Here is a 12,458-nt window from a genome sequence, read left to right as displayed (position 1 = left end):
CCCATTTGCGTAGCTCATCAAGCGAACTCGGGGCACTTTCAAACCCTCCTCCCCTCGGCCCTTTGTAGTTTCTTCAGTCTAGATTCCGATCCTGAAACCCTATAGCGCTTCCCAGCAGGAAAAAAACAAAAAACACGACGAAATCGAAACGCGAGCCCCACAAAAAGAGGGACACGAAAAATGCTCGCCACCGCCGTAGGGCCCGCTAAGAGCCCCGCAACCACTGCCTCCAGAGCAGAGACATACCACAAGCATTAGAGAGAGAAGCACGAGCGCATTTTCGCGCGCCCACTGGCGAGGCGAATGAGAAGCACAATCTCGGGGTGTGGAATGGCGGGGGAAACGGGCTAACAGCACCGTCCTCGGCCGGCGCCAGAAGCAATCTGGTCCGGAGACTGCCGGGCAGTTTTCATTTACCGTAGTTTCAGGCGTACATTCCGCAACGCTAAGTTCTGGCTGAGAAAGAAGAAAAACTCCCAGGACGATTATGACACTCGGCAAAGCATCATTAAAGCGCAGCTCTAGTTTCTGGAACACAATTAAGTGCTAGATTTTCCGAGGCCACCCCTTTTTAGTTCGGAATGTTCAGTGTCAAAGTCCACGTTCTCTCGGATATCAACGTGAAATCACGTGAGTAGCATGGGGGAAGAACTGCCAACGCCGTCTTGCATACTCCTGGTGATGCCGCCACGAATTCCAAGAACAATCAGAGGCATCTGAAGTGTCAAGTGAGTGATGACGTCATGATTATGACACGCAAATCTGAACCGATATTGGTCACATGATGTGTTACGCCAACGACGCCGCTCCCACCAATATAACGAGCCAGTAACAGCTGCGCTGTAAAAATTTGTCTTAATTATTGGATGTGTATACTGTGCATTTATTACCATGAAAAATCATTGTTGACCTCCCTCCCCTGCAATAATGTCAAATGGATGATGTAAATGAAGTTAATAAATAAACAAACAAATACATAAACAGGCGCATAACCAGATAGCTGAGTGATGACGACGGAAGCACAGCGCAAGTGTATAACAGTAACAAGCATCGCGATAATGCGAGGCACGTTGGGGCGTCAGATTTTGTACACCTCAATTTCGAAAACACCAAGTAGGCTATACAGCCAGCGCCAGTGGACAGTAACCACGCAATTGTAATTTTTAATACCGCACAAACCGGGGACTGTATTCCGGAAAATACGGTATTCACATTTTTCCCTTTCCCCCTTTTTTTTCGGGCGACGTGCTTTAGTTGCTGGTTCCCTGGCTGATGTTCCCTAGCCAAGAGACGAAATTGCGGAGCCGGCGTGGACGCGTAGGGAAAGGGCAAACGAGAAGCGCATTAGCGATGCGGCGCTGTAAGCCCGGGGTCCAGTTCGCCAAGCGCGGCGACGCTGGGGTAAAATATAAACGCAAATGCGGGGTACCAGCTCCCTATCCTTTTTTTTTTTTTGCTCCCTTTCCTTACAGCTCCACATCTGCCTTAACGCCTGGTCTGTGCCCATACCTCTCTCTTCATAAATGTAAAATGCTCACGGGTAGGGTCATCTAAGCTATCACAAACTCTCTCATAATCAGGAAAAGTCTTGCTTTTCGAAAGGACACCCGCCGCTATTTACAAAATGGCAACCAAGAAGAACATGAAACCCAACTGGAGCCCGATCCACGTCCAGTGAACTTCACCGCACTCAAAAAACCCCACATACAGCTGAATCTCGTTAATTCCACGAGCTCGCTTAATTCGAATTTCCGGTTTATTCGAACTGGCGCGCTCCAGGCCAGTCAGCAGCACGTGTATTAAGGGGAGCCCAATCCGGCTCCATTTAATTGGAACTTCCGCACGATTCCAACAAATTTTCGGTCCTTTCGAGTAATATTATAATGAGAGGTTTCTGGGGTGGCAAAAAGCCGAACTATTTCAATGACCGGAGCACAACGAACGTAATTATCCCAGGCTACGTGAAATTTTCTAAAGCAATCGGATTAGAGAGTTTAAAAATGCTTCGTAAATATGTCCAGGACGGAGCACGCGTGAAATCCGAAGAGTTCGAACAGTAACTATACTTTCAACCTCCTTGGACGCATTCCCATTAAATGGTCTCCGCGAGAGCTGTTTAATAAGCAGGGAATGTATCTAAAGCTATAACAACATACCTCGTAAAACAGCTACATAAAAAAAGCGAACTTCGATACAGCTAGCTTTAGCCCAGCCAAAATATAAGCACAACAAGAAAAAAACGCATAGGCGGCAGGAGCTTTCGATAAAGAACTGGGTCAAAGTAACAATGCTCGCTGGCATGTGGCCTTTTATAACAAAATAAGTCATCGCAGATTCTTTTGTTGTTCCTCATGAGACAGGGAAATCACATTGTTTCTCTCATGGCAAGTATATGGAGAAAATGTAGCATACGAAAACCAACGTCACCGTGAGAGCTATATAACTGGTTTGCTCCGCACTCGCCTATCTGAATACAAAATAAGAACGAAAAAGAAGACGGTATACATTTCTTATGCGCTATATAGCCTTAACAGCCAATGTTTGCATTCCTTTTTTTTCAGGCTCTTTTTTACTAACTTTGATTCTCTATAACGTTTTTTTTTTTTGTATTTCAGCTCTCGTGTAGAATATAAACGTTAACTTAGCCTCCGCTTCTCCTCTGTATACCGAGTATCTTGAGCGGATGCTTTTAGGGCTATTGCTAGCAAAATAAATAAAAAGTAAAATATACTCCTTCGGTCTAGACAGGTCCGCGCCGCTGTCAAGAGACTTGTTTTTGCCCCAACGTCGGTCTCGTCGTGTGGTGTCGTAAACAATGAGCTGCGCTCAAAAACCTTCGGGCGCTGTCAGTTCTTCCTGTTTGTTGTTGTTTACATCTCTTGTTTATGTGGGTCTCAATTCAAGAGAAAAAGAGTGGCGGAGGGAGGCATTGTAGCTACTGGAATATGCGTCACATTGAGGACTTCACTTTCAACCACTCTCTCTCTCTCATAGGCGAGATACCAAAGGATAAAGAAAACAAAAAGGCCATTGTTATCGCTCTGTTTTCGGGCCGCAAGTACAAACGTAACAACACGAAGGCCACACAAAACATGCTGTCGCTTCCAGCGCACGAAAGATGAAAACACGGTACAAAGAGCGAACAAGAAACAGGTTAGACAAACGTAAAAAAAAGAAAGAAAGGCTACGGGACTCGGGTATATATCCATCAGTGGCGGACCTCATCATCCAGCCAAATGAGCCGCTGAGCACTGTCGTATACTGTCGCTCGATTCGAAGATGACGCATGCCTTTGAGGAATGAACGACCAGGGAAAGCAGAAAACCGGTTGCGGCCCTGAAGGCAATGGACAATGCGAAGAACACAGCGCTGACAGCGGGACGAGGCAAGGCGTACGCCGACATGAAGCCACGATGCTAAGTACACTCAATAGAGAGTAGACAATCGCTACCACCTCTGCAGGTACAAAAAAAAAAAGCAGGCCTTGAACATTTGTTTTCTAATTTCACTATCGGTCCTCGTCAAGACCAAGATAGGAGCGGAGTGATCAAGGAAGCTCAGATGCAACAAAATGAGAGCGCTATACAATAGGCCCAATACAAATAGTCAATATGGGGAGCGCCATCCATCCATCGATCCATCTACCTATCCATATGCCGCGCTGTGAAGCGAGTCACCTGGAATAGAAACACGTCCTTCTTTTCCCACAGCACCCCAACATTGCAGCACTGAGAACGACGACGTTTCGCGAAACTTGACTGCAGTCGGCCACTGGGACGAGCCGTTCTAGCGCCAGCGCAGAAACGTCGCGCTGGAAACGCTCGGAAAGGGGAAGAGGGGGCGCAACGACAAGCCATCCGTCACGCGAACAACTCGTCCGCACCCAGCAGCGACAGAAACACGTCGTCGGTGCACAAAAGGAATGGACGCGTCGGCAGAGACAATGGCTCCCGGAACGCCGCCAGGTTCATCAGCCCCGCGGCGCAAGGGGTCGGCAACTGAACGCGAAACGACGGGCAGACGGGTAGACAGGCTAGCGAGCCGAGGTAGCTGAGCCGACGGCAAACACAAGAAGCGCCGTCTGCCGCCGGCTCCCACCGGTATCCCACGTTTTCGAACGGAATGCGTTGTACGCATCCTTCAACGACGTCCCCCGACAGCTTGCAAAGTCAGGTTTTTGAAATTATCGGCCGAAGGGGATATGTTCGAGAGTTCGGACGCAAGGCCATTTCATTAACTATAACGGTAAGTTAAATCGGTCACGTGACGGTACTACGTCATTTGGGCGCGGGCACTAGGATATAATAGTTGACAATCTAAAAACTGCAGTAGCTTGGGACTTGGGAAAGTCAAACCCGATGGTAATGCTGTTTCGGGAGTCACCGGAGTTCTTTGATCGATCGGACTGTGGTGAAGGAACCCGTTCACGCCTACGCCGCCATTCGCAATCTCTACAACGCTTCAGCGCATCTTTTGAGAGAACTACCTGAGCAACAGATACTTAGGCGTAAATTTAACGTTGAGGACAGTATTACCTACCGATTTACTGCGTATGGATTGGCTGCACAGTTACACATTGGGGCAGCCCGGCGAAACGGAGATTCGGCTACGGAGTACCCGAGAGGGAAAGCCGTTTCGAGAGCCCCGTAGGCTGGGGGAGAGTGAAAGCTCAAAATGGCAGAATTATTCACGCTGACACTCGCAGAGTGCCGCAAGGAAGCGTTCACTGTCACGAAATGAAGGTCGCATGCACTGTCGACGCCTACCGTTTCGAGGCACACCTGCCCCGATCCAACTTCAGAAAAAAGTACAGGGCCGTCGACGCAACTTTTTAAAACAGGAGAACTGAAATGGGCCCGCTTTTCTCTCACGGAAAGACCCAATAAAGGGCGCGGCCAAGCGCGAACGCCAACGGCGAGGAGTCTGCTGCTCGGCTCCGTCCGGCCAAATCTCGCGAAGTAGTCGACGCGTCGGGGGACCGCTAATTAGGTTAATTGACAAAAATCGCGGCAACGCCGTCATCTCGCGAGCTCCTCCTGCCCGCGTTATCGGCGCCATTTCCACTCCGTCGCCTCGACGGCCTATTAGGGAAATTAGCCACGCGCGCGGAGAGACGTGTATAACGAACCCCGGCGGAGAGAGAGAGAGAGTCACGACTCATGCGTATATTCCGCGCGCAGACGCGCTCGCAAGACCAATCCGTATACGCCAGTAGCGATGGCCGCACGATGGGTATTGTTTCGGGAACATAAAAACACAGCCTCATCCGCAATAAGAAACACGTGAGATTTAGAACAAATGTGGCTCAGCAGTGGTCGCGCCGAGGCAAAGCACCGCCCCCACGAATCCAATGCCTGAAACAGCGTTGTCATCAAAGCGAGATCCATTTGCACGCTTTCTGTTCCTTTACTCGTCGCGATGTGGCGCCACCTACGTATGGGGAGCGTAAGCTAACAGCTCACATTCGTGCGCAAGTTGGCGCTGGCAGAGCTCACGCACTACAGAATCGAGATGAAAGGTCGGCGGTTCGAGTCCTGCCTCGGCGGTTGTCTTAGCTTTGTGATCTGACGACAGCCGACGCGCCGTATGCGGTATTTTAAGGGCATTAGCTCTTATTCATCACGTTTATCGATTTCTTGGGGTCTGCTACCACCTACCTTCGGCGTGAAATTTTCCAAGTCCTAGGAATTCAAGTTGGCGGCCCTTATAAGTTAATCGACAGAGCAACCCAATTGGTGTTGGATTGGTGACATCATTAGTATATGGATTTGGTGATTGATTGATGAGGTCACTGACATATCCACTATAACCGCCAATTGATGACGTCACCGAAAATCCAAGATGGCGGCCACCATAGGATATCAATAGGAAACCAATTGGTGATTGATTGGTGACGTAACTCATAATTTGAAGATGTCGGCCAATAATGGTAAGGAATTGATGACGTCATTAATTAAATTCTAGTAAACCAAAAAGCTAACTCTCGTTACTTCAACGTCTGCCAGACGGTGGCAGCATTTTTTTTTCTTCTTTCTTTTCGTCGGTGGGAGTCCGCAAAATAGGCTGAGACAGAAAATACGTCCGGGTATACGTGCATTCCAAGCGCAAAAGCCGCTGGTCAAACCCGCATTAGAAGAATAACTATATGTACTTAACGATGCTCTCCTGGGGGAAAGAACACCGCGCTAAGAAAACTGAGAAGACAGTGGCAATTTGGTTAATCCTGGCGACCTCGCGCGGGAAGATATATCGGCGATGGAATGAAGGCAGATCTCTTCGAGACAACGCAAGAACTAGCTAGGCCTTCGAAGAAGCAGGCCTCTGCGCGCGGTGCGATTAGGAGGAAGCGGAAGACGGGGTTCTGCAGATGGCATTTCCCACTTTCTTTCTTTCTGCGCAGACTTAAGAATTCGCCCGGGAGATTGGCTCGCGCTCCGCCGTTAGCACCAGTTTCGGCCTTTCGCAACGAGCAGGCTGCGGTGGCAGAACAAAAGAAACAGCTGAAACCAGTCCGCGCGAGCAACAGCAACCGAAGTCGTCATTACAGGCAAGAAGAAAGCCTCGTGCGCGTGCGATTTTGGGCTATTACGAAGACAAAACGACCAGCAGTGCTCTCCTAAATGAGAAAAGAAAATTAAAACCAGGCCGCGCAGCAATTTGTCTCGCTAACGGCCCCCTCCGCTTGGCTGGATACACGATTAGGCGCAAACGCGCGCGCAGCAGTAAAAGATGCCTGCGCCGGGCAGCCTCAGATAAGCGCAAGAGGCGGACGACTAACTGTGCGCGAGTGTGCCCCTGAGTGAACGAACGAGTGACGGAGGGTGAGCGAGTGAAGGATAGTGCGTGAGTGATTGGGTGAACGGCTGTTACTAAGGTAAGGATACAGTAAATGATAAAGAGTGATCAAGCGATCATCAACCGAGTAATTGCTGAGTGTGTGACAGAGATAACGACTATTACCGAGTTAACGACACCGAGTGACTGCGTGAATGACTGAGTGAGTGACAGTTAATGAGAGAGAGAGTGAGTGACCGACTGAGTAGCTGTCGATCTCTGAGTGGGTGCAACTAACTGATTACAGTTGACATAGCGATAGCTCCATTGATTTCTTCGATCGAAGCAGGGAGTGAGGGCAAATGGTGTCCAGAACGATTAGCGCACCAAGTTTACAACAGCTATACGACAAGGCTTGCCATGTCGGCAGATTGTCTACTCGATGAATCACCTCTTTAAATACGAAATGCCTTAAGGACATTGGCCGTAACGAGGTAATGTTTCAAGATGATCCATTACAAAAAAGGTCGTCTCCAGTTTCCATCCTTCATCTCTCAATGTGCTCCTGCAAAGCGTTCCCGAGACTGGAGCGATTAACTTGAGAGAAAAAAAAAAATCCCACGCATTCACATCCACGATCCAGGGATATTGTTGCGACTCCGCTGTGGGAGTCTCCAATGATTTCCGAACGTCGTCTATTCACAGTAGAAAATGCGATCATACACGGAGAAATAAACACAACTAGTCTAACTAGCAATAACAATGACGATACTAACAGAAGGCGCCAACGAAGATGGCAGGCTGCGGATGCACCGAAAGGAAGACCGTGCCGAAAACTTCCTTCGACGAGAAACCGTGCTCTAAGCATAACCAGCGCAACGATCCATCAACAAAGGCAGCAAAGGACCGCACCACCCGCTGACCCCCTTTCCGAAACAGCACGCGGCAAGTGTTCCCGCCGACCTTCACACACACAGCTTGTCATCGAACCAGTCTCTGGGCGCAAAAACAGAGCGCAAAACGCGCATAAATCATCGCGCCGTCCGGCTTAGCATAACAGCGAGCAGACGACAGGTCCCGAGGGAGAACCAGACAACCACGTTTCGGGACGGACTCGTACGCTCACACATCCTTTTTTTTTCTTTCGCCAGAATCATGCAGCGTTGTTGAAGCTACGAGGCACACTGGGGTGGCCACAAAGGCGGAAGCGAGCAGTGCTCAGTTTTCAACAACGCCCTCACGGGGCACTTGTTTACTAGACGAGCTTCACAAACCGCACTGGCTTTGCGGTGCGTCTGCAGTACACAACGTCGTACGCATCCATTCAGGAAGAGCAGGCGACGCGGTGTCGTGGCTCGGAGGAAGTAGGCACGCTCCGCTTTCGGCGTACGCCAGCATACGGACAACGCTGCTCGGTATTATCGCCCGAAGGGTACAAACGCGTCAGCACGAACCAGAAGCGAACGACACGTTGTCGCCGTCGGCAGCAAAGAAAGCACGGCTTTCTCGCAGCTCATCGCACAGTCATCCTGGCTACGGAGACGAGCCCACCATGGCCCCAGCCCAACGTATGCGCACCATTCGTTATAATAGCACGGCACGGCGGCAGCGTGAGGAAATCGCGACAGAGAGGAAGCTGTTAGCCGAAGCGCCCCGAGGCGTTGGCAGAACAAGAGGAACCGTCCATCAGCGCAGCGACGGATGCCGCTCCTCTGGAGCCGAAGACGAACACAGGCACGCACGTAAGAGGCGCCAAGGAATAATAAATACACACTGTCTCGACTGCGGCGGGAACAAGGTCCTCCTTCCACACACTGCGACGGTCCCAAAAACGACACAGTGGCGGGGCGCCTGATAGGGACCCGCTGGTGGGATGAAGTATAACGCCGTGCGGAGGAAATGTGGCGGATGTTGCGCAATTACCGTGGGACCTGTGGGACGAGGCTCGCCCTCCTCCCCAGCCCCCGGGCTTTATCTAGCTCCCTGCCTTGACTGCCGCCGTGATGCGGCGGGTTAGTGCTGGAGTCGCAGCTTGGTTCAGAGATATGGCACTTTTATTACCGTTACTTCTTTTTTGTGTCCGTGCGGCTTTATCGTTTGGCACCGCATTTATACCGTACGCTCTGGGTCGACAGTCGCCATACGCAGAAGACGACGAAAACCAAAGGAGAAAGTAGAAACCTGCAAAAAAAAAAGTACTTCGACGTAGAAAACGTTAAATGGATCCACTGAGGATAAGCAGAAGTTGGCCTGCAGCGATGGGCTACCACGTTCCTGTCATAAAGAGACCACTACCCACCGTAAACGAAGTTTCTATAAGCTAGAAAAAAACAGTAAAGGTGTCGCCATCCTTGGCCGATTTCACAACTAAAGTGCGTGCGTCGACGCCGAATTTTGTGCGCGGATCCCAGAGGCTAGGCTACACCCCCATTTACTTCTCCACGGCGGCGACCCGTCCTTTTCGGTAAACACGTCACGAGTTTGAATCGACTGGCGGGAAGATTTTTAAATCCAATGCTTTGTTTCTTCGATGAATGCGTCTTCTGCTGCTGGAAAAAGCACAGCCAGAGAGAAGCAACGAATAATTTTTTTTTTTGGTTTGGTTTCTTTAACGTCCCAAAGCGACTCAGGCTCTGAGGGAGGCCATAGTGAAGGGGCTCCGGAAATATCGACCACCTGGGGTTCTTTAACGTGCACTTACATCGCACAGTACACGGGCTTATAGATTTTTAGCCTCCATCGAAATTCGACCTCCGCGGCCGGGATCGAACCCGCGTCTTTAGAGTCAGCAGCCCAGCGCCATAACCACTGAGCCACCGCGGCGGCTGGGTTTTGCAAGGCGGGATCCAGGAAATGCGGAGCAAAGAAGGAGCGAAGACGTCGAAACTTTTGTTCCCAGACTGGACGCAGACGCGTGTTTGGTTCCAAGCGAACTCACTCGGATCGCTTGGAGACCAGTCTATTCAGAGTAGTGTCTCGTCCTCCTTGCCATTACCACGCAATCACTGCACCGGCCGGCGGCCGAAATGATCGCCGCCCAGTATAATTAACCGCGGTGCGGCTGCGTAACGGCCCACCAGGAACAGATATGCGCAAGGAGGCCAAATATAGAGCGCGCCGGCGCATTCTAAACACACACGCCCGAACGGCAGAGTACTACGGCCGTGCGTATGGCGTAATGGAGCGCGCGATATTGAACTTAGACCGGCGCCCAGGAACCGCACGGGCCGTTTGTGGGTCGGCGGCGGTTCTCGCCGAAGCCTCTCTCGCGCAATCGAAGCCGCAGGCACGCACTTAGTACGGGCGCTCTCGCTCCAGAGCTTGCATAATCGTTGCGCAATCGCGAAGCGCGCTCGGCGCAAAGTAACGCGCCAACCTACATGGCGGAAGTTTTTCTTCCAGCAGGGTTTAAAAAAAAAAAACAAGCCCCCTGTAAAAACGCCAATAGAGTGGGAAAAGAAAGAAAAAGAAAAGCATGCGCTCTGTCGACTTCTCTCTCGTTGCTGACTGGCGTCCCTTTTCTCCGATGTCGGCAAAGGCGCGCCAATGAAAATCGCAGCCATGCAGATTCGAAGCTGCTGGTCGCGCCTGAGTTCTCCGACGCAGCACGCCACTACTACGCCGCCGCTCGGGTGTCGTAGCGTGGATGATACATGCGCCGTAAATTCGTTCAACCGCGTCACTTCGGGGACGGCTTCGTCTCCGTCGTGTAACCGCATTGCGTAGAGCGCACACAGCCGCGCAGCTTCCATTCCAAGGTCGCCGGTTCGACTGTTCCACCAAACACCCGAGTGAAACGTTCACGTTTCGATCGCGAGAAATGGAAACAAACGCACGATTTGTCATCGTTCTAACCAGGACAGAGCACCGCTTCCTATCCCGTGATGGCACGCGCTGAATGTCAGTGTGCTTGTTAAAGAAACGACGCCACCCTACTGCTTCTTCAAGTGCTTCGATGACGAAAATGCTGGCTTCGATTTTTGCCGCCGGCGTCACTCAGAACAGGCACATGTGCGACGCGATCAACGCTAACCAGAAGCAGCCTGACTGAAATTGTCGTTCAGTATTAGACTCATTAAAATTATCTAAGAGCGGAGAAGCCTGCTTCGAAGTTACGTTTAAGATTTTAGGGAAGTGCGCCGATTCTGACATCTTTTCAACGCCTAATAATGCCGATACCCAGACCTAAGAATTTCGCGCACGTTCGGAAAGACGCGTGCGTCAAAACAAGCACAACTTGCCTTTGGTGAACGCCGGCAGTTCAGGACGGGGGGGCGACTGCAGTTCGACCAGCATGCAGGTCATGGGCGACGAGGCGCAACCCTTGAACACAATCTTGGAAATGGTGCCGGCGGTCTCGTTCTCTCCCACAAGACGACGCTTTGCGATGACAAAGAGATACACCAACACACGCGCGAAAGCGCGCGCCGAGTCTCGCAGTTTTTACACCTCGGTGCAAACGCCCAGATCACGCACGCACACACTGCGGGGGTCTGATCCGCGCCCGACGACCACGAAACAGGAAGAAATCGCGACCGCACCAGGAATCCCTTCACAGCAGACACATACGGACAAATACTTCCTCAGGCTGCGGGAAAGGCGTGTCAAGCTAAAGGCGGATGACGTACTGAGCATGCGCAACAGTAGCAGACGACGGCGACGACCACGAAGCTCGCAGCAGACGACGCCGAAGCACCACAGCCGGATGACAGTCCTAGCAGACAGACGGACGCAGCGACGGCGGCGGCAGCAGCAGACGACGTTAGCCGCGCAGCAACGGGAGGCTGGCAGGCGAGGGAGCAGACGACCCTCGGCACGCCGCCGCTAGCAGACGACGCGCGCCCCCACACTGCCACACAGGACGGCCGACCGCAGCGAGCAACAATTCCTTTCACGCAGTTCTCGATTTTTTTTTCTCCCTTTTCCTTGCCTCACTTCTCGTTCTTGCCTATTTTGGAGAGCCGTCGTCACCTTGACGGTGTGCTTCCGTTTCAAGACCGAGAGAGACGAGGGGCGCACAGAATCGCGCCCAAAAAGCGCGCACTCGCACAAGAAGAACGCGGCGAACAACGTCACCCTCCACCCTAACGACGACGTCACGACGCCGCCAGCGCTCGCAACGACCGCTCCCCGTCCGCTGGTATGCCCAGCGGAGGGCGCTCGGCGGCGGCGGCCGGCAACGACAAGAGCGCAACTACACTGAGACGATCAAGGAGAGAGAGGGAGAGACATTGAGAGAGGTGAAATAGAGTGCGAAATGTGTCGACATCCGTGTAGCAGCGAGAAAAGCAACCGCAATAAAACGCCCGCAGCACCATCGGAAGATGATGCCGAGAGCGGTGGAACAGCAGCCCCCCTCCGAATCGCAGCGCCACCTGGCGACGGAATCAAAAAGCCAAGCGCAGCCTAGCGACCGAGCAGCGAGGTAACCGTAAAACAGGAAAACTATACTGCGGCAACGGCTCGGGAAAAGATCGCGCTCGGGCCGTGGCGGCAACTGTAGGTGGTGGAATGCCAACTTTACAGTTTCTTCGATGGCGATGACTGCCAGCTGCACACAGCAAGCGGACGCTTCGCTCCCTTGGCGAGTTAACGGGCCGTTTCTCAAAGTTCTTCGCAGCTTTCGAACTTTTTGAACTGAACGAGACAACACGCACGAATACTCTGAAGAATTATAAACAAAG

At 51.7% G+C, this 12,458-nt stretch overlaps 1 protein-coding gene across 12 annotated transcripts in view; it reads right to left on the bottom strand.

Moving 5' to 3' along the window:
- LOC144106790 (phosphatase and actin regulator 2) overlaps positions 1-12,458 on the bottom strand; it is a 120,955-nt gene that overhangs the window by 92,955 nt on the left and 15,542 nt on the right. For 2 of the 12 annotated variants that reach the window (XM_077639723.1, XM_077639724.1), the window contains exon 1: positions 11,016-11,627. The exons of 7 other annotated variants lie outside the window; for them this stretch is intronic. In XM_077639723.1, the coding sequence (XP_077495849.1) occupies positions 11,016-11,079 (64 nt within the window). In that variant the 5' untranslated portion in view covers positions 11,080-11,627. Of the gene's footprint in view, positions 1-11,015; positions 11,875-12,458 lie in introns of those variants that run through there. 3 more of the 12 variants (XM_077639730.1, XM_077639729.1, XM_077639734.1) reach the window with 3 other exon arrangements.

This window comes from Amblyomma americanum, chromosome 10, assembly GCF_052857255.1.
Source record: "Amblyomma americanum isolate KBUSLIRL-KWMA chromosome 10, ASM5285725v1, whole genome shotgun sequence".
In the NCBI taxonomy this organism is placed as follows: Eukaryota; Metazoa; Arthropoda; class Arachnida; order Ixodida; family Ixodidae; genus Amblyomma; species Amblyomma americanum.
Note: the sequence above shows the minus strand (reverse complement) of the source record. Positions and strands in the feature narration are given on the sequence as shown.